The 23,527-nt window shown below is 44.1% G+C and overlaps 1 protein-coding gene across 1 annotated transcript in view; it reads left to right on the top strand.

The window, feature by feature from the left end:
* Positions 1-555: 555 nt before the first annotated feature.
* LOC117222680 (putative G-protein coupled receptor B0563.6) overlaps positions 556-23,527 on the top strand; it is a 47,662-nt gene continuing 24,690 nt past the window's right edge. The window contains exons 1-3 of the mRNA XM_033474523.2: positions 556-775; positions 18,421-18,674; positions 20,375-20,833. Coding sequence (XP_033330414.1) covers positions 20,629-20,833 — 205 coding nt within the window. The 5' untranslated portion in view covers positions 556-775; positions 18,421-18,674; positions 20,375-20,628. The remainder of the gene's footprint in view (positions 776-18,420; positions 18,675-20,374; positions 20,834-23,527) is intronic.

Genomic DNA, 23,527 nt, shown 5'->3' on the forward strand with positions numbered 1-23,527 from the left:
GGTACTTTACCTTACGCATCCGAATCGAGAAGTTTGTTCAACAGTTTCTTTACGAGAGGATCTTCGTAATTTCAATGAAATAATCGTCGCCGGGTTAAAAAAAAACGTTATTTAGAACATCCTCTTCGTTCGAAATCGATGAAAATCGATGAAAATCGAGGAAAATCGAGGAAAATCGATGGAAATCGAGGGTTAAGAAAACTTCCTCGTACTCGCAACGTAAGTCGTCGGTGATCGCTGAAACAAAGTCCGCATTCTCGCGGCTCGAGCTTATCGAAGGAATTGTTCTCGAGGGATATTCGATTAGGGCGAAGGCAAGTGGATATGACAATTACTCGGTTGCGGGAGGCAGCGTTCGCGGGCGTCGATCAACTTTCGATTCGAATGAAAACCGGTCCCCGAGTGTCTCTCAATTATTAGCTTCCCCCCGGCCGGCTGCTTGCATTCCATCAGACGATCCCCGTGGCACGACGTATCCTGGAGCATGCGTCTCGACGTCCCGGCGGCGTCCCGACGAGCCGGCGTCCGGCCGACGTGCCCACCTCGCCGCGAACTTCTCCAGTCGGCGTCGCGACGCGCGTCAAATGTCTTTCGGCTCGTATCGCCCTCTGTCCCGTGTGCTCGCCCGTCGCTCGAATCGGCGCGAAACCGTCGCGAGAACCGTCGCGAGATCTTCGCGAAATCGTCGTGAGCCGTCCACTCGTCCGGTACCGTCGTTTCAGCGATTCGCCGACAACGAGCGGCTCGGAGAGCGAGCGGTAATCCGCTTTCGGAGGTAAGTAGAAAATGCGTGCCTGCTCGCGAATTTTCCCGTTGCCATCTGTTGCAACCCGCGGCACCGTGAGACCGTTTTTTATAGAAGAAGAAGGAGGAGGGAAGGGAAGATGGGGACGATAAACCCGGCCGATAGTATAACTCTCCTCGAAATACCTCGTTATCGCTTTATCTATCCTCCACGGTCCTAAATGGGCGACGGTCACCCTGCGGACACACCTGAGCTGTGCAGACCACGGACGGAACTCGAATTGAACTTTTGCAATCGTCGCACGACCAGCACCCGAGGCGAGTGCTAAACGTGTTTACGAGCCGAAGCTTTGGTTCTATACTCGTCCCCTACGACCGGTGTACCAAGTTGGTCCCTTGATATGCAGGTTCTGTCGAATAACGTGCGCGCGAGACAGAGAGAGAGGAGAGAGAGAGAAGAGAATGAGTGGAGAGAGAGAGAGGAGAGAGAGAGAGGAGAGAGAGGAGAGAGAGGAGAGAGAGAGGAGAGAGAGGAGAGAGGAGAGAGAGAGGAGAGAGAGTGGAGAGAGAGAGGAGAGAGTGGAGAGAGAGAGAGTGGAGAGAGAGTGGAGAGAGTGGAGAGAGAGAGAGGAGAGAGAGGAGAGAGGAGAGAGAGAGGAGAGAGAGGAGAGAGAGGAGAGAGAGAGGAGAGAGAATGGAGAGAGAGAGAGGAGAGAGAGAGCGTTAGGCCATCCCTCGCGAAAAATGAGAAAATAGCGTTGAGTAATATTTTCTCGCCCGGAGCTGTTTTTAAGGGAACCGAGCTTCGGGACTCGATGGAGCATCCGATCCTGTTTGTAAACAGTAGCTGCGCGACGTTTAACAGTTGATAGATTCAATAAAAAAACAAAGGGACACTATTTTCCATCGTGGAACTGCTGGAGACCGATGATTCCTCCGTTTCTGTGCACACAGAGAGATCGTCTTATAGAAGATGTTTCCGCGAGCGTAACTCCGCGTTTTAATAACCGAATGTAAGCTGACTGGCTCTCGTAAATAATAGGGGTGGGCGGGAATCCGATATTTCGGGTTCAGGTCGGGTCGAGTTATTTTCTCGGGTCGGGAAATTTTCTCGGGTTCGGGTCGGGTCCCGAACGTTTGCGATACTCAGGTACCCGAAAATTTCGGGTCAAAGTCGGGTTAGTTAGTGCTCGGGTCGAGTCAGGTTATTTTCTCGGGTTCAGGTCGGGTCTCAAAAGTTTGCGATACTCAGGTACCCGAAAATTTCGGGTCAAAGTCGGGTTAGTTAGTGCTCGGGTCGAGTCAGGTTATTTTCTCGGGTTCAGGTCGGGTCTCAAAAGTTTGCGATACTCAGGTACCCGAAAATTTCGGGTCAAAGTCGGGTTAGTTAGTGCTCGGGTCGAGTCAGGTTATTTTCTCGGGTTCAGGTCGGGTCTCAAAAGTTTGCGATACTCAGGTACCCGAAAATTTCGGGTCAAAGTTGGATTAGGTGGAGCTTAGGTCGAATCGGTAACCTAGAAGATTCATAATATTCAAGTACCCGAATATTACGTCGCGTGTCATTGTAATCCTTCGATCCGATTTCACTTATTATTTTTACTTATTCTTTCAGGTGTGTAAATGTTTTGTGTATTTTATATACAAGTGAAATCAAATTTTTAAAATCCACCAGCAAAGAGAACAGTTCATAATATATTAAATGAAATCTGTTTCTTTTTTTTTAGGAAACATACTTTCCCGAGAAAGTAATATAATTTACAATTTACGATCAATAAAAAATCATTGTTCAAGTATTCATTTAACAGAATCGTATACAAGCTGCATTAATTGCGTCTTGAGGAAATGCGGTTTGAATACTCTTAGTACACCTGTTCTTTTTTTGTCATTGACAATGGCAGCAATATTATACTTGCATGCAATTGAATCCAAAAAAGATTGAAGAAAGTGTAACTGTAAAATCCAATTAAGGGATTTACCAGACCCGCGACGTTAATATTCGGGCATCCGAATGTTATAGACCATTCGATTGTTTATTTCAAATTTAATGCTTATTTTAAATTCAAATTCATTTCTGGCTTTAACACGTCAAGTACCGAAACTCGTCCCCAAAAAATTCCCCACAAAATCGAAGTAATTTAATTAATGGAATATAAAGTTAAAGGTTACCATAGCGAATGGTATTTGATCACTTTTGCATTCTAAACATTCTAGTAAGATTCAGTTTATCCGAATCTGTTGCGATAAAAATTAATTTCGAAAACCAATAAAAAAAATTAGTGTCACCCGAATGCGAGCGACGCGTCACTGAACGTATTAAATTACCACCTATCTTACGATCGCTTCACACATACGATGTTGGTAGACCGCCGCCTATAATTTAAAAAAAAGAGAAACAGGTCGCTGTAGTGATGAAAAGTTAGGCCACCCCTGTTGTATACATTAGGGTTCTCGGCTCGACCTAAACACTACTTGACCCGACTTCGATGCCGGGTACCCGAAATTTTCTGTCGCCCGCCCACCTCTAGTAAATAACACAGAACCGGAGAGGCCGCGGGGCGCTGTTTACAAACAGGATAAATGTTGTTACGTTACGGCGCAGTGGTCGTTGCATACGCGCACAGTGGATTAACAAGAGCGAAAAAGTTTCGTTCTATCAAATAGCCGGGAGGTCGTATCCATGGATTTAGAGAACGAGCTTCGGGACATCATTTTCCGCGTCTCTCCTACAAACCATCTGAAAAAGTCTATATTAGGTCTACCGGAAAGTTCTGTCCGTTTTTGAATTGAAATATAACACAATTTTCATACATTTAATAATATTTATTGTAGAATACACTTTCCATCGTTGCTTGTGACTTCTTGCCAGCGTGATGGCAACTTGTAAATGCCATTTTAAAAAAATAGTTGCCGATTGTCAACAATTATAAAAACGAGGTGCAAGGCTCAAATCTCCTCTTTCCAAATTGTCCAGTTTTGTTTAGAAGCTGAAGGGAAATTGGGGAGAATTTACTATATTTGGCAATGTTGCTTTTACTATCCATAATGTTCAAAAGAATGAACGCAAAGTAAGTATTGATCTATAAAAATAACAATTCTTTTCGTATTGTATTTGGCAGAATATTTGATTTGTTGAACAGAACGTCTCACATATATTAGGTCTATCGGAAAGTTCCGTCCGTTTTTGAATTGAAATATAACACAATTTTCATACATTTAATAATATTTATTGTAGAATATACTTTCCATCGTTGCTTGTGACTTCTTGCCAGCGTGATGGCAACTTGTAAATGCCATTTTTAAAAAATAGTTGCCGATTGTCAACAATTATAAAAACGAGGTGCAAGGCTCAAATCTCCTCTTTCCAAATTGTCCAGTTTTGTTTAGAAGCTGAAGGGAAATTGGGGAGAATTTACTATATTTGGCAATGTTGCTTTTACTATCCATAATGTTCAAAAGAATGAACGCAAAGTAAGTATTGATCTATAAAAATAACAATTCTTTTCGTATTGTATTTGGCAGAATATTTGATTTGTTGAACAGAACGTCTCACATATATTAGGTCTATCGGAAAGTTCCGTCCGTTTTTGAATCGAAATATAACACAATTTTCATACATTTAATAATATTTATTGTAGAATACACTTTCCATCGTTGCTTATGACTTCTTGCCAGCGTGACGGCAACTTGTAAATGCCATTTTTTAAAAATAGTTGCCGATTGTCAACAATTATAAAAACGAGGTGCAAGGCTCAAATCTCCTCTTTCCAAATTGTCCAGTTTTGTTTAGAAGCTGAAGGAAAATTGGGGAGAATTTACTATATTTGGCAATGTTGCTTTTACTATCCGTAATGTTCAAAAGAATGAACGCAAAGTAAGTATTGATCTATAAAAATAACAATTCTTTTCGTATTGTATTTGGCAGAATAATTGATTTGTTGAAGAGAACGTCTCACATATATTAGGTCTACCGGAAAGTTCTGCCCGTTTTTTAATCGAAATATAACACAATTTTCATACATTTAATAATATTTATTGTGGAGTATACTTTCCATCGTTACTTATGACTTCTTGCCAGCGTGATGGCAACTTGGAAATGCCATTTTTAAAAAATGATTTATTTTTAGAGGCGAAGAACTCGACTAGTGCTTGGTTGACATCAGCTTCAGTTTTGAATTTTTTTTCCTGTAAAAAGTTTTGCAAAGAGAGAAACAAGTGATAATCGGAGGGTGCTAGGTCCGGGGAGTATGGTGGATGCGACAGAATTTCCCAGCCTAGCTCTGCGATTTTCTGACGAGTCGCCAAAGCAGCATGTGGTCTGGCATTATCATCGGTAGCCATGTTTTCACGATCGCGTCTCGCTTAATAACGACACGAGACATCTTTGTTTCAGTTTATTTAGGAGAGTACATGCGTGTAAATGCAACGATAAAGAGAGATAGTCGTATATGTCTCCAATCAACATGTGCATATGGATTGAAACTTGAAGTGACATTATCGGAAAGAACTTTCCGGTAGACCTAATATATCGCTTATTATTTTGACACATTGATCTACAGGAGATTCAGACTACGAGCATACGAAGACACCTCAAAGATTCATTTCCGAAAAAAATGGAAACGAATGAGAAGGGTCAGCACAAAACAATTGAAAATTTTTTAAAAATTGCAACCAATGAGTCGGTGTTGAAACACACATCGTAAGAATAGCCATAAAAAGCAATCGATACGAAGGGAAAAGGATCGTGTATGAATGGCGGGAAATGTATGTGATCACATAAACTTACACATCAAGCAGTTTGATTGGACTTTTTACTAGTGTCAACTAATTCTCCTAGAATACAAGAATGACACGAGACATCTTTGTTTCAGTTTATTTAGGAGAGTACATGCGTGTAAATGCAACGATAAAGAGAGATAGTCGTATATGTCTCCAATCAACATGTGCATATAGATTGAATCTTGAAGTGACACCATCGGACAGAACTTTCCGGTAGACCTAATACATTTCGTTACTACAAAATCTTCGACTCTATTCGCCGCGCCCTGTCGCGCACTTTCGCCGCGTAGCCAGTCGCGTTTCCAAAGTTAAATTTGCAATAAAAAGAACGATGGTAAAACTTCCTATCCGGCGTCTCTTATTTTTTAACCTGTTGGCGGGACAACCTGAAACCGCGCGTCGTCTTGCATGCAAGAGAAGCGCATCGTTCTTGTTCGCGAGTAACAAGATTTTATGAAAACCGTCAGACGGAAGTCGCGTCTCTTTTCGCGGATACATCGCGTCGGAACGCTTCAGCAACGCATTTGTACGCATTTGTTCCCTCCCGACCCCTCGAATCGACGGTCTGAACGCGGTTCGTCCTCCAGCGGATCGCCTCGAATTGTTTGGTATCCACCGACGTTCCGTCTTCACCGCGGAAACGCTATCGACACTCTTTGCACGCGTTATTCGGTCAGATAGAGATCGATAAGCGTTTTATACGCTGTAAAGCTTATCGCAAAGGTTCGTCGGAAGTACTCGATTGATTGGTTTGCTCGGCATTGGGCGCGCGATTGAGAAAGAAGGATCGGAGCTCCGCGATCGGAGGTGCACCGCGCGCACCTCCGATCGGATCTGATTCTTGCACGTACACTAGGTTCGCTGTTCAAACACAGGACGGGCCTTATTATCATAGGATAATAGAATTTGCCGAAGGAACGAATAGATCGAGACCGCGGCACGGGGCGAAACATCTTTACGACGGCCCCGAAGAGAGTTTCCCCGGTATTGTTCGGAACAAAGCCGCGTTATTACCCGGACCAATTGTAATTGCTTGTACAGAGCGAGGAATGAGGAAGAGGGGGGGAGGTAGGGGGGATGGGAAGCGCTGTGTGCTGCTCCATGGAACGCGACAAGAATCTCAATGACCGTGTTTTCCATCGAGGTCCGAGGAAAAATAATGTCGACGGCGGTCCGGTCCCGAGGATTTCGACTTCTCCGCGTTATCAGCGACAGTGAAAGAACGTGATTTCGCGGCGAGTTATTACCGATGCGTTCCGACCCCATTTCAAATCTATTCACGAACGCCGGCGTGCCGCGCGCGGCCGAGGAAAAAACAGTGCGGGTTCCCGTCGAACTTAAATTAAAAATGTTGCGCGCGCGCGACGTGACGCGAATAATCGAATCGGATCGGGCCGGGCCGGGCCGGGTCGGGTCGAATCGAATCGAATTGAAACCGGCCGCGCGCGCGACATCACAAAGCATCGACGACACGCCGCACCCGATCGCGCCGTCTCGACGGGACTATAATATTTACGAGCGTCTCCATCCGGGCCGAAGAAACTTGACGCATGGACCAACTTGTCGAGCTGCGAAACAAACTCACGACGAAACTTCCCTCGGCGAACTTCCCGGACGTCCACCCGTTGTCCATCAAATTACCAACTGCAACAATCGCGAGCTTTCCTCCGCGCTCCAGCCGCTATTCTTTCGAGTTTATCGCTCGGTTCCTTCTTCAGCCGTCTCGTCGATTTCATCGGATCTATCTCGACAGCAATTTTATCATCACGGTTTCGCGCTTGCTTACTGCAGCTGCGACTCGCGGGATATCCGGGTTACGCGCGAGTACACCGCGGATTTTTATGCAGAATATAAATTGTCCGCGAGATTGGTCGCGAGACGTTGGAGCGTAACGCGATTCTCGTCTTCCTTCGATCATTTCGATACGTTCGAATTGATGCGTCGACAGACTCGGTTCATCTGAATTTTTTTTTCACCGTTTTAAATCGCACGTGCCTTAAACGCAGCAAATCCGCTGTCCACTCGCGAGTAGACTGCGCGGATCTTTACGCAACTCATAGGTAAAATATTAGGTATAATATATTATTATATATATATTAATTATATTAATTATATTATTATTAAAATTATTTATATATATATTAATTATAATATATTATATATTAGGATAATGTCATTGCAAATTTCGATGGATATGCATATATTCATTTGAGATATATATTTTTGAAAAATGTTGCTCACAAATTGCCATAAGTCATAATGGTCATAAGTAACGACGGAAATTATATTCGAAAAATTATATTATATTCGAGTCTTGCACCTCGTTTTTATAGTCGTTGACAATCGGCAACTATAAAAATCAGTCGCGAGACTCGAATGATTGTATCTCCTCTTTTCAAGTTGCCCATTTTTGTTTAGAAATTGAAGGAAAATTACAGAGAATTTACTGTAGTTAGTGTCATCGATCAATTTATTAAGAAGTTCTCAGCTATAAATTATTAACGCGGCTCATTTCTACCGATTGTCAACAATGATAAAAACGAGAAAATTAGGGAGCATTTACTGTACCGGCGAATCTCACATGCTCGAGCAAAGATACCAAATTCTATCGCTTACAATTGGACAATTTGGGAAGAGGAGATACGATTATTCGAGTCTTGCACCTCGTTTTTTATAGTCGTTGATAATCGGCAACTATAAAAATGAGCCGCGAGACTCGAATGATCGTATCTCCTCTTTTCAAATTGCCCATTTTTGTTTAGAAATTGAAGGAAAATTACAGAGAATTTACCTTTAGTTAGTGTCACCGATCAATTTATTAAGAAGTTTTCAGCTATAAATTATTAACGCGGCTCATTTTTACCGATTGTCAACAATTGAGCCGTTTATTTTGAAAGTGGCATAAGTCACTTTACCGTAATGAAAAGTGGTGATTTTTTAATGTTTATACGAAATTATTTATACTGAGAAAAATATCAGTATCCTGAGATAACAAATACAAGTAAATCTTCTCGAAAGTTAGCATCGATATTTTTAAACGGTGTAAAAACGCAAACCCTTAAATATATCGACTTAAAAACAAAGTGACTTATGCCACTTTCAAAATAAACGGCTCAATTATAAAAACGAGAAAATTAGGGAGCATTTACTGTACCGGCGAATCTCACATGCTCGAGCAAAGATACCAAATTCTATCGCTTACTCGATTCGAGACCGAGACAATTTTTAGCAAACGAAGCGATTCGGGCGTTCGTGCCGAATGTTTCCAGGAAGCCGCACGCGTTGCGACACAACGATCTGCAAAATTCAACGTGTCCGGGCAGTTCCATGAAAAATTAATGCGCGGACCTGTCTGGCCTTGACACGGACCCGCACCTTCGCGGAGGATTCCGTCGGTTCGACGATGGATCCTCTGCTAATGGATCGCCACGCCGGCAGCGGTGAGAAATTTCGGCTCATTGTCGTCGGATCGGTCGGGTCGTCACGGAAAACGGGGACTTGTCCTCGGTTAATTTTCTTTCATCCGGTCTCACGGAGAGAATTCTTCGTTCTAATTCCGAATGTTCCCTCTCGCAAGATCAGATTCAGATCTCTCGAATACATAGCCGCGCCGGCGCACACCCACTCGGAAACCACCACGGTTTCGCCTAGCGAATCCTTTTAGCCGAAATTCTCATTCGAAAATAGAATCTATTTTGCAGAATATTTTCCCAACGATTATTAACGAAAGCTTTCTCCTTTCCCGCCCCTTTAGAACGTTCGGCAAGTTTGTAGGTCGTCGTAGAACCGTCGTCCGCGGGGTTTGTAGGTCGCCGGTGAACGGTCGGGGAAACAAGGTTTAGGCAAAAAGATCCGAGAAAATTGTCCGTCGGAAGAATTCGGACGTCGCGTCGTTGAATCCGCAAATAGGATATATTTCCGGTTTTTAATAATTCGCGGTGGGCCGTTTCGCCCATTTGTCACGTCCCCGGGACATCGCGTTGGCATCAAAAACAACAACGCAGAAGGGAGGAGTCGGTTCTCTGAAACGGGCTACAGTAATGTCTCTCTAATTGACGCTCGGATTGTCCACAGAAATGGACAATTTAGGAAGAGGAGATACGATTATTCGATCCTTACGGTTCGGAAGAGCTGCAAGGCTCTTCTTCCCAAATTGTCCATTTTTGTGGACAATCTGAGCGTCAATTAGGGAGACTTTACTGTAATTGGAAAATAGATACTAAATAAAAGTCATAATGCTTCGGAGATATCTGTCGACTGCGTCGAACCTAATATCAACAAGCCGAAGAAAGGCATATTTAACAGATCTATCGCGAAAGTGTTTATACTATTGCATAAAGAACGAGTTCGTATAAGTCAATTAACCAGTTAGCTGTCGGCGCCTCATTTTCAGAGCGCGCACCTACGTGTATCGCGAGAATCAAGCGACGACGAGTATACTCGTAAGATTAAGTATCGCTGTTAAAATATTGAATCAAAAAGACGGTTCTATTTTGTATAAAACTAACAATTTTATTACTAGTATTTATTTATTCGCTTAACATCAACATATACTACATACATAATTAACGAGTATACTCTTCGTGACACAAAATACAGTAATGTCTCTCTAATTGACGCTCTAATTGTCCACAGAAATGGACGATTTTGGAGGAGAAGATACGATTATTCGAGCCTTGCGGTTCATTTTTATAGTTATAAATTGTCCACAATTATAAAAACGAACCGCAAGACTTGGATAATAGTATCTCCTCTTCCCAAATAATCTATTTTTATTTATAAGCTGAAGCTTTATTGTACTCGTTTCGGCAAAAAAAAAGATTCCTCGGAGAAAAAGTGGTGTCCTGATTTTATGGGAATTGCAATAAATTCTCTCTAATTTTCCTTCAGCTTTTAAACAAGAATAGACAATTTGGGGAAGAGGAGATACGATTATTCGAGCCTTGCGATTTATTTTTATAGTTATAAATTGTCCACAATTATAAAAACGAGCCGCGAGGCTAGGATAATAGTATCTCCTCTTCCCAAATAGTCTATTTTTATTTATAAGCTGAAGCTTTATTGTACTCGTTTCGGCAAAAAAAGAGATTCCTCGGAGAAAAAGTGGTGTCCTAATTTTATGGGAACTGCAATAAATTCTCTCTAGTTTTCCTTCAGCTTTTAAACAAGAATAGACAATTTGGGGAAGAGGAGATACGATTATTCGAGCCTCGCGGCTCATTTTTATAGTTGCCGATTGTCAACTATAGTGGTTGGTAATGATTTGTTCGACGAAGAATAGTGTTTATACAGTAATGTCTCCCTAACTGACGCTCAAATTGTGCAGAAAAATGGACAATTTTGGAAGAGAAGATACGATTAATTTGAGTCTTGCACCTTGTTTTTATAATTACCGATTCTCAACAATTATAAAAACGAGCCGCAAGGCTCGAATAATCGCATCTCCTCTTCCCAAATTGTCCATTTTTCTGCACAATCTGAGCATCAGTTAGGGAGATATTACTGTATATCGCGTCCACGAGAACATATTTCGAAAGAACGCCCGTTGCGTATTCCGCAAGTCCCCTCGGTTCGCGACGCGGATTCGGATCTCATTTTTTTCCTTTCGTGCGTAAACGAAATGCTCGAGGGAAATGTGCGCGTTGCCGACCTAATCAGGCTGTAATATCCTTCGCGTTACACGGCAGCATTACAGGAAATCTAACGACGCCGATCGAGAGGGCAAGACGGCCCCTCCCAGTTCGATAGCGTTCCCATAACGTGACGGAGGGTCGCGTCGTCGAAGCAACTCGAGTCTCTTTCAACGTCGCCGGTGTATCAACGTAATTCGTTTTCGTTCGTTGGCACGTGGGAACCGACCGAACACGCTCCATTATCGCGTTCGGTTTTTCGGAAATCAGCGATCGAGGTGCCCGAATCCACGGTCGAAACCGCCTAAACGAGCACCGGGATTCGCCGCGTGTCGCAAATCTCTGATATAAGCCTCTCCATTTTTTATTTCGAATTTACGACAGACCCTTCCACTTCTGCACCCTCTTTTTTTTCCAGTTTCATGGATCGGCCCCCTAACGCGAGCGTACGGGGCCAAACATAAACAAGAAAGTTACGGTCCCCTCGAAACAACTTGTTCTTCGTATCTTTCGCGAGACGAAAGGGTCGCCGTAGATTTTCGATATCCTTCGTTTAGGCTCGTTGAATCTGTCCCCGCGGACTTTCGAACGTTTTCTTTGCGTCATTCTTTTTTTTTTCAGAAAAAAATAGAAGCGAAAGAAGATACGAGACGCGAAACTGTTGCGGTTTTTCGGTGAAGGGGCGTCGTTCCGCGATCAGACCGTTTGGACACTTCGGAAATATTGGATTGGCAAGAAAGTAATTTCGGTATTTCAATGTTAAATGAAACTCAATTTTTCCTAGAAAACGAAAACACATGTAATAACTCAAGACTTCTACCAACAAGAAGTAAAAATATAAAATAACATCACCGACGATCTGACATCACAGAAACATGTGTCCAGAATATCCTACATTACCTAAAAGAAACCAACGCCTATCACCAAATATAATCATCCTGAACTAAAAACAGCACCAAGATGTCGCTAATGACCAGAAGACAAAGAAATTATAACTTTAACAAAAGAATGACAATAAAAACATAACGCTATCTATTGATGCAAACCGAAATTACTGTCTCGCCAAGCCGATAGTTGAGCGATAGATTTCAAGGAACGAACGAGGAGTTCACTCGTAGACGAGAACCGGTTTTCTCGGCGAGGATCGATGTCGAATAGAACACGATATACCGTTTAAATCGCTTAGCCCCGATCGAATCGGATCGAATGTCCCGATAGCGTGCAATTAACTCGACGCTTTTGATCTGTATTACGGACACGTAACTTAACGCGACAATTAACTTTAACGACTTTGCGGCCGTCGAAATTCGAGTGGCTGCGATTCATCGGCCGAGGGAATCGTCGATGACAGCGAAAGCGGATCCGCGTGGGACCGAGAGCGCGGATACGCGACGATAATTTCTTGAATTCGCAGCGCGGTCGTTTCGAGAGCGAGCAGCGGCGGACGACAGCGGCTGGAAAGTCTGGAACGGCGTCGAAATGTCGCGGAAAAATGGATAAGTATTCTCGGTGATATCGCCCGGACCTTATCGGATCTCCGTCGATCGGTGAACAAGCGCGAAAGCGAACGCGAGATCTCTCAGCCGCCGAGGGAAATTCCGTATCCGATCGGGGCCAGTAATTTTTTCCTCTCGGATGTGTCGTCTCCACGGTTTACCGCATTCGATTCCACGACACCTATCCCGATCCGGAACGCTCCGATCTTATCGTTCTCTAAATTGCGTCGATCACCGGTACAGCCTTGCACGATCAGTCTCCGAGGAAATCTGCGGTATTCAAAATCGAAATGGCCCACAGTGATTTCCCCTGAAAATCTGTCGAACATGATTTCATTCGTTTTCACTTTTATTAGTTCTTGCCGTTTTCGATTTTAATATTTATAACCGAATTGAATACGTATCTGGAAGTGGTCCGACGTTATATACAAGGTGTCCCAAAATTATGGTATTTCCGGGAAATGAGGGGGTTCCCGAGATCATTTGAAGCAACTTTCTCCTTTACAAAAATGTTCTCCGAGGCATCGTTTACGAGTTATTAACAAAAAAACGCTGACCAATGAGACGCGAGATCGACTCGCTAGCGCGAGGCGGTGCAGCCAATGAGCGCGCGAAGCCTAGTTCCGTTCATTGGCTCGGCCGCCAGGCGCCAGCTGATCTCGCCTCTCATTGGTCACTGTTTTTCGTTAATAACTCGTAAACGAAGCCGCGGATCGCATTTTCGCCGAGGAAAAAGTTGCTTCAAATAACTTCACGAACCCCTCAGTTCCCGGAAATACAATAATTTTAGGACACTCTGTATACATGCAGTAAATTCTTCTTAGAAGGTCGGAGCTTGGAATTGAAAATGATCATAGCTAGACACTCGGGACACGATTCTTCGAGTGTCGCGGTTCGTTTTTATAGAAACTCGGTTATTATTAACTACACAGTAATGTTAGAATAAAAACGATGAATTTTTTTATTTCTAATATTTTGCCACGACTCAAAGGCAATTCGGAGGCCACCTTTCACGATTCGAAGGCAATTCGGAGGCCACCTGACACGATTCAAAGAAAATTCAGAACCACATGACACGATTCGAAGGCAATTCGGAGATAATTCGGAGGCCACGTAACACGATTCGAAGGCAACTCGGAGGCCACGTGACACGACTCGAAGGTAATTCGGAGGCTTCCACGATTCGAAGGTAATTCGGAGGCTTCCACGATTCGAAGGCAATTCAGAGACCACCTGACACGATTCGAAGGTAATTCGGAGGCTTCCACGATTCGAAGGCAATTCGGAGGCCACCTGACACGATTCGAAGGCAATTCGGAGGCTTCCACGATTCGAAGGCAATTCAGAGGCCACCTGACACGATTCGAAGGCAATTCGAAGACAATTCGAAGGCCACGTGACACGATTCGAAGGCAACTCGTAGTCCACACGATACGATTCGAAGGCAATTTGGAGACCACTTGCCACGATTCGACGGTCACGTACCTCGTAGATCCGCGGTCTTTTTACCCAATTCACACCCAAAAAGACTATTTTATATTGTCTTCCGGGAATTTGCCAGATGCCACGATTCGACGGTCACGTACCTAGTGCAATAAATCCTCTTCAATCGCCCCTCAACTTGTAAACAAAAAATTAACAACTTGAGAAGTGAGTACACGATTATTCGAGCCTCGCGGCTCGTTTTTATAGCTGCCGATTATCGACAGCTACAAAAACGTGCCCCGAGGCTCGAATATCCCCTCTTCCCAAGTTGTCCACTTTGTTTAGAAACTGAGGGACGATTGGGGAGAATTTACTGTACCTAACACGTATCTTCTAGCTCCGCGGTTTTTCTAACCCGACTCACACCCAAACAGACCATATTGCGACGTCATCCGGGAATTCGCGTCGCGTGCCGCATCACGCGCTCGACCGACTCCGTCGACCCTTATCATCGACATAGCAATAAATTAGGCGTGGCAGTAGCACGGGGAAATTCACAGTAACCCGAAATTTGACACTGAATGAACTAATGAACGGACACTTCCTATATGAAAAAGTAACGTTCATTATACCCATTTCGTACTATAGTTACTTAGGGTAGTTCCATTATATATCAACATATGTCTTGTAGATGTCATTGTGTGATTTATCAATTGTTCATTCATTGATCACTTAACGCATTTTTTTTAAATAGCTGCAACTACCAAGAAATGCTAGAATTGTATTCAGAGATGAATGAGTTTAGTAATAATACTAAAGATTAATTAGGATTAATACTAGATTAATTAGGATTAAATAACGATCGTTTTAACAAACGTGCAGCTTAACACTTTATCTACTGATATACCATTAATAGAGTTTTCAATTACTGTGCTGTACCAAGAGAAGCCTAAATAACTTCTTTCTACATGATAATCCCAGACGAAATGATTAGATAATGCTATTAGAGACGTTTTGTTCGTACACGATAGACATAGATAGTACCACTAGTCAATTTCTTAAGAAATTTTTTTTTATTGCAAATTGTGGACTTTCGGAATTTACAAAATTAATGCCGGCGAACAATATGTTAATATTATATATAAACAATATTAATATTATAATATAATTATAATAATAATTAATATTATATATAAACAATATTAATATTATAATATAATTATAATAATAATTAATATTATAATAGTTAATATTATATATAAACAATATTAATATTATAATATAAACAATATGTTCATTCACTGGATTGATCACATTGTATATCAACGAATAGTAGGTGCTTGTTACCGATACTCTGTGCATTTTTCACAAAGTTCTAAGTTTAAAATGTTTTCGTTTTACACTTCGAGCCGGCGACACACAATTTAACCCTTTGCCGTAGTTTAACTCGTGACGGAGACTTTCTAGTAAGAACCTGTTAAGGATGAATGTTATTCCGTTCTTCTAGGTTGAAATCAAATTCTGTTTTTTATAACTATTCCAGGAAATATAGGCTCACAATAAATACAAATATCCTTCTTCTTCTTCTTCTTCTTCTAAGAAATTATTATAATCGAAAAACTTCTAGTCATCGTAACTGGAAAGAAGATGGCACGGCAAGGGGTTAAGAGCCCAGCAAAATCAGTATGAATCCTAAGGCAATATGCAGAACGGTTCGGTTGCACGCTGGTCAGTGGTTGCGAAACTTCGTTTAAGTAAGCAGCTCTAAGGGAACGGGTGAAACGAATGCGAATGTATAATACACGAGAAGCCGAGATTCGGCTGCTCGTGTCGAGGGTCGAGTATCGAGTATCGAGCCGCAGCTGCGGGTACCGTTCCCGGAGAAAACTCGCGAGAATTGTCGCGAGTGCAATACGGAAATTGCAAACTTTCTTCCAGGGTTCGCGTCCCGAACTCTTCGGGAGTCGACTGCAGTTGAATTCCAGCATTCTCCCAGGATTCCGTTAACAAGGACGGAAAACAAGTCGAAATGTAACAGGTGTTCGCGGCCGCGTAAATACCGCGAATCTGGCAATTTTTCTGGAATTTTTATCAAGAGGCTCGTCCATTTTTCGACGAACTCTGAAAACCCTGTTCTTCTTAATCCGTTCAACCCGCTCGCTGTCAAACCATCGCAAAAAAGTCTTACGAAATCGTAGTCGCGCTTTTAAATATTGATCGTTCGGAAAGTTGGTTCGTTCTTTCACGAGAAAATAAAAGACAATTTTTTAAAGTTTCAAATAAAAAGAAAACTTTCCGACATTTTTCTGCTTATCTCGTAGAAGCTCCGTCGTTGATTCGTAAAATGCGAATCACGTGCTTCTTTAACGAGCTTACAAAACAAGATTTTTGTTGAGAACCGAAGCAACTTTCCGAACGACCCAATAGTTGGACGTCTTCATCATTTAACCAATATGACAACTGTTACATTTTAAGAGGGGAGACATGTGGCATATCTTGTTGCAAGAGAGAACGTCGCATTTCAGGGTTTTAACTTAAAGCTCTGATTGCAAATTCTTGTTTTTTCCTTCTTCCAGTCTGTCGGACTTCCTCTTATCCCGACTTTGTTCCAGATAAATACGCGAATCCTATATTCAACAGTTCAATTAATGCGTAAACTCACATTTTCTGGAATTGCGACATATTGTATTTTTTCTCACAGTCACAAAGATATGAACAGAACGGTTTCCGACCAATCCTGCGACTTCCGGTGGTGGCGACACGGCTATTTTAAGGCTTCTGTGATTTCCATACGCACCAAAGAGTCCATATATCGTATTCATTGTCGATATATCGAAACCAATATTACGTTAAATACCGAAAAGATGGTCCACTACTTAAAATGTAACAGCAGCAAACCGGTGAAACGTTCGCAGCGCGACGATACGGAGGTATTCGCGAAGTTCCGAGTCATTGCAAGTGAAATTCCGAGACGCGCGTACATTCCGAAACCGTTTCCGGGAAACGCTCGACCCGCCCCGCCGCGCAGAAATGTGTGCGAACGCCGATCTACGTGGAAATTCGTAGCCTCAAGCACACCTCGGCAATTGCAAAAATATTCGGGAAGCAGCGGGTAAGTATTTTGAAAATATTCCGGGGGCGTCGCGTCGCGTCGCGCGTCGCCGCGTTTTCCAGAGCAAAGCCGGAGTTCGTGCCTGGAAACGTTGAAACAAGACGTTTCCCGGGAAATCCGAAGTTACGATAATTCGCGACCTTCCTTTGTGCAACGGGATTCCGGATGCAATCGTCGCAACGGCGCGGCGCGTTATTCCCGGCAATCATCCGCGTTCGAGGCAGGAATGTTTAGCGGCGTCAAAGGAACGGTTTCCGATCCGGTGACGCCCGATCGAGGAAGTATCTCGAAGTATCTCTGAAAGAGCATTAATTTCGAAGTTCCCGGTCGCTTTGTACAGGGTGTTCCAAAAATGTCTCGCAATCCGAAAGTGTGGCGGGTTCCTCGGGTCATTTGAAGCAACTTTTTCCTTTACAAAAATTTTCTCCAAGGCACCGTTAACGAGTTATTAATGAAAAACAGTGACCAATGAGAGGCGAGCTCGGCTGGCGCGAGGCAACCGAGCCAACGGCGCCAGCGGTCGAGGCAGCCGAGCCACCGGCGCCAGCGGTCGAGGCGGTCGAATCCCAGTTCCGCTGGTGCGAGGCGGCCGAGCCAGTGAGCGGAACTGGGCTTCGTGCGCTGGTTGGCTGGGCCGCCTCGCGTCAGTCGTACTCGATTCTTATTGGTCACTGTTTTTCGTTAATAACTCGTTAACGGTGCCTCGGAGAAAATTTTTCTAAAGGAAGAAGTTGCTTCGAATGATCCGAGGAACCCGCCATTTCCGGATTGCGAGACATTTTTGGGACACCCTGCATTTTTGCCGCGATGAATTCTGACGCAGGGAGGAAGAGAAAGCGCGAAAGCACGAGATGAAAATTTCGGAAGCTCGTTGTCTTTTTGCCGGGGAGTGTACGCACGCGGCGCGGTTTCACCCCTCTCCGGGGGGGAAAACTTTGTTATTACGGCGAAACGTGAATTATATCCGTTTCCATCTGGCGTCCCCGGTGTTTCTTCGGGCGCAGTTGCCGTCGCCCCCGCGATTTCGTTGCCGCAACGCGGAACACCGGGATGATCTCGGCCGGTACGGCGATCCGTCTTCGTGTCGATTAGCCGACGAACCGCACCGACTTTCCGCGGCTAGAAAAATGTGGAAACTTGCCGGGCAACTGGAGAATTAACTTCGTCGTGTTCCGAGCGATTCCTTCGGATCGAGCCCGAATGTACGCCGTTGTTAACGACACGATTTGTTTTCTAGGGGATGAACGCGATAAGGCCGGCCGGTCGATGAGGCGCGGCAGCTCTGTGGACACGATACACCGTGGAAATAGTGCAGGAGGCCATCCATCCTCGAGATCTTCTTTCGGCGTTTTCGGACGCCAGTAATGAACGGCGGTGGGCTGTCGATGCACCTGTTGCATCCGGGGCCGTTTCTTTCGCGATATTTAACGCGTTGACAGTCGCGTCGTCGTGTCTTGCTAACAGTGCCGTTCGAGAATTCGGTCTGCTAGGGTAAGTGTGGGTATTACTGCGGGGACGCCCCAAATACTGCGGGGCGTATTTTTTATTTTATTACATTATAAAAGTAATAAATATTTTTATAATCTTCTTTATAGTCTTTATAATCTTTTAAAAATGAATCTCATGATTTTTTATACGTTTAATATCGATAATTTATGACGTACAAGGGTAACAGCATTCGCAGTTTTAATTCATTTATTGATGTTTTATATCCGAAAACTTATGAAAACGTCGTGTCTTATGATATATTCGTAGTGGCAGCTGTGAACGCTGATTCGAAAGGCATTTATGGTTTGGCAATTAATAATAAACTATTCATTTTAACGTTATTTTTAGATAAAGTAATCGTTACTTTGATAAAAAGTCGATATATACTGTCGCTATCATCTATCCTCAAATATTATTTACTAACACAGTATTTAGTATAGTTTTTTTACTTTTTTACTATATATACATTTTTACTATGTGTGTATATTACTGCTTCACTGAATTGCGTACCCTAACCTATACAGTGCGGTTCTCGATGAGCCGGTGCGAACACGCTTGATCGTAGCGTACCTATATCTAATTTGTAAATTTGTTTTACGGTGAAAATATATTGATCCTGGGAACTGTAGCTGTGTGTGTACATTGAAAAGAAAATGGGTTACGTCAACCTTGACACGGAGAAATCGGAACGTCCGCAGTATTTGGATCGCAGTAATAGATACATAATCGCAGTAATATGTGTACACGTATGGTTTATTTATATTACGCTTTTTAATGAAATCTGCGCGTTCGGAGATCCGATATTTTGAGAAAAGCAAATATTCAAGTTAACCTTTTAGGTACGGCTGAATTCTGCGCGAGGCTATTTCTCTGGACGGCAGAGTCTGATGTGTACTGTACAGAGTCTGATACTGTATATTCTGTCTGTATATACAGGGTGTCCCAAAAATGTCTCGCAATCCGAAGGTGGCGGGTTCTTCAGGCCATTTGAAGCAACTTTTTCCTTTACAAAAATGTTCTCCAAGGCACCGTTAACGAGTTATTAACGAAAAACAGTGACCGATGAGAGGCGAGATCAGCTGCCGCGAGGTGGCCGAGCCAACAGCGCCAGCGGTCGAGCGGTCTAATCCCAGCTCAGCTGGCGCGAGGCGGCCGAGCCAGCGGCGCCAGCGGTCGAGGCGGTCGAATCCCAGCTCAGCGGGCGCGAGGCGACCGAGCCAATTAGCGGAACTGGGCATCGCGCGCTGATTGGCTGGGCCGCCTCGCGTCAGCCGTAATCGATTCTTATTGGTCACTGTTTTTCGTTGATAACTCGTTAACGGTGCCTCGGAGAAAATTTTTGTAAAGGAAGAAGTTGCTTCAAATGATCCGAGGAACCCGCCATTTCCGGCTTGCGAGACATTTTTGTGACAGCCTGTAGACTGCTGTAAATCGATGCGAAGACAAAAGAAGTGTGAAACAATGCACATGAAGACGATTATTTGGTTCAAACGATGAGCGCGTGAGCTATTAGAGCAAGCCACTATAGTGGCGCGTCGTTCTAAAAGATGATATCCGCGGAAGTCACTATAGTGGCGCGTCGAGCCTAAAAGGTTAAAGAATAATAAATATAACTCAAGTTGTCAATTTATTGGCGCGAAAGGTGTTCTTTTCTCTGTGAAAGTACGGCTTGTTCGAGAAACCGTACCCTACGCTTACCCTAGATAGTTCGAAATCCGAGCAAATTGCTCGATCGAGTTCTCGCGGTCGCAGAATCGGCGGCCCGAGAATGCCTGAACCGTATCGCAGGATCTAGAGACGGGCCGTGAACGCGGGACGAGTGATCATGCCGGATCGCGGCATGGGTTCGGCTTTGAACTCTGATCGCGGAAGATGAAATGGACGATTTAACCCGGAGTCCGGACAGCTGTGAATGTGAAAAAGACAGAGAAAACGAGTGCGCGCGTGGGAGGGGGAGATGAACAGCGCGGAGAACTCGACGGAGACGCGAATATGCCTTCTGCAGGAGGACTTGGAGGATCCTCGGACCTCGTCGCTGAGGAGGATCAGCTACGGCATTATCCTGCCCGCAATCTGTTGCTTGGGAATCGTCGGGAACATATTGAACCTGGTCGTGCTCACCAGACGCAACATGCGGGGAACCGCTTACATCTACATGAGAGGTAGGTTCATTCCGTTCCAACTGTACAGGGTGCCCCAAAATCGTGGTGCTTCTGAGGGATGTAAGGAATTCGTGAGGTCATTCGATGCAACTTTTTCCTTTACAAAATTGTTCTCCGAGGCTTCGTTTACGAGTTATCAACGAAAAACGCTGACCAATGAGAGACGATCTCGGCAAGGCGGCCGAAGCCCGGTTGCGCCGATTGGCTCGGCCGCCTCGAGCCAACTGATCTCGTCTCTCATTGGTCACGGTTTTTCGCGAATAACTCGTAAACGATGCGTCGGAGAAAAATTTCGTCAAGGAGAAAGTTGCATCGGATGACCTCAGGAACCCCTCGTTTCCCGGAAATACCATAATTTTGGGACACCCCGTACAGGTCGATTTCTATTCCTAATCTCGTTCGAATAACAGCGGCCGGCGAAGTTTCACAGTTTCCGCTAATGGACGTACAGTTAGCCGGTCGTGCATTCGTTTCGAAGTTGCGGTCGTTCCACCTCGTCCGCAGCTTTTACAACTTCGCCATGGTATAGTTTAGGTTCTTGGGATTCCTTGGGGTCGTGAGATTCTAGCTTGCATAGTGAAACGCTGCGCGCTCTGCTGAATGGGCCGATAAGATTTAACGCGCGCGAACAACGGATGAAGCGGGTAAAGGTGCGTCGATGGTTCTTTGGAAGGCCCTGCAGAACGAATCTTGCCGGCGGAGATAATGTGCGAACGGAGCGTAATTATCGCGGAGTCGGACGAAACGCTCGGAGAGGAAGCGGAATCGGAGAAGTAGGATCGTTGGATCATAATATCCTCGGATAAATTTGTTTCTCGTGTTTATGCGATATTATTCGAACGGAAGGCCGCGCTGACGCGACGCTACTCGACGCTTCGGAATTCATCGATAAGCTGCAGCCGGAAGGCTCGCCGCGGGGCATGTTCGCGACTTCCGTCGCTTCGTGAACGAGCGAGACTCTCCGGTCTCGGTACCGTCGACGGAATTAACGCGGGAACGCGAGAAAAATTGGCGATCCCTGCCAAATGAGACGCTTTGACGTCGAGCCAAAAAGTCAGCGCGGCGCAGCCGCTCGCGGACAAGTTCACCGAAACTAGATACCCCGGCCCGGACTTTTATTTCGCGGCTTATCTGTTGAACACAGTCCGCTCTCGCACGAATCCATTACCGGTTTAACTCGTGCCTAAGTCCGCCTTATGGCTCGAGTTCGCGTAACGTTTAAACTTTCGTCGATTTCTGTCGTCGATGAAGACTCCGCCGAGCTTGAGATTCTTTTCGAGATGGAGCCCGCACGATACGGAGCTCGCGGAGCTCGAGAAATAGGGCGAGGGACGGACGAGAAATAGCAGAAGAAGAAGGAGGAGGAGGAGGAGGAGGAGGAGACGGTTCGTTGGGCGATCGTCGTTGTTTCTTAAATTCGACGACGCCGAATAGAACCGAAACGCCGCGACGGCTTCCGCGTTGCTGGCACCGACACGTCCACGCTCGTTTCCGGTCCGACGACGACGGTACATTAGGGGGAAATTACTCGGCAATTCGATTTTCGCCGTTTCCTTGTTCCGACCTTTACCGATTCGGCCCCGTACACGTTTCTTCCCCTTGCGGAACGCGAATCGCGACGCAGCCCTTAGTTGTGCTCGGGGCGTTCGCCAATTAGGCTAAGCAACCGGATGTTGAAGCCTACGGTAGCGAAGGGAACAAGAGATTATTCGAAAGAATCTTATATGACTGTTATTTATTCATTGATTTATTTATTTATTTGGTGTATGGAAACAAATATCACGGACGGATTTGCAGAGCTACGTTGCATTATGAATTGTAAAGAGTAGCGACTTATAATAGTTGTTCACGTGTACATACTAGTTGTGCACTGGCTTCTAAACTTGGCAACAAGTGTAATGCAGAAATCAACGGTACCAAATCTTATCATAATTACGAATATCATTGGCATAATATTTTATTCTTAGAAGAAGAGAGGGATACGATTGTTTCAGTTCAGTGATCGACGTTCAAATTTTTGAAGCATCTGAAAGTGAAAAGAAACAAAGGTACATTTGACAAATGAATTTCTCTATTCGCATGTATTGATGACTACTCCGTGGAATCGAAGAATAAATAAGTAGTTGTTTTGCATAATGATCCGCAGACCAGTAATAACTAAAAAGAATAAAAGATAAAATTTTGGCTTTCGAACTCCGTATTTCTCGCAACCAAATGGACAATTTGGGAAGAGGAGCCTTGCGAATTCGAGCCTCGCGACTTGTTTTTATAATTACCGATTGTCAACGATTATTAAAACATGGCGCAAAGCCGGAACAATCGTATCTCCTGTTCCAAAATGATCCACTTTTGCCTACAAGCTGAAGGAAAATTAGGGAGAATTTACTGTATTTTCAACGGTATTACAGTAGAACCTCGATTATCCGGGTTAAGTAGACTGACATGAACGTTCGAATAACAGAATAGCTATTTATTTAATCTCCGTTGATCTACAAAGTAAATGATTTTCCACACAGTTTGCCTCAGTTGGATCGAGCTGATCGCATATCAGACGTGTTTCGATGACAGAATAAAAAACGCTCGATAAAAGCGAAGCTGCTTCTCAATATTCAAAACCGAAGCGTCGCGTATTATTGGGTTGGTAACTAAGTAATTGCCGATTTCACAATTATAGATGTCTCTCACTCCCATTTT

The sequence above is a fragment of the Megalopta genalis genome, chromosome 1 (genome assembly GCF_051020955.1).
Source record: "Megalopta genalis isolate 19385.01 chromosome 1, iyMegGena1_principal, whole genome shotgun sequence".
In the NCBI taxonomy this organism is placed as follows: Eukaryota; Metazoa; Arthropoda; class Insecta; order Hymenoptera; family Halictidae; genus Megalopta; species Megalopta genalis.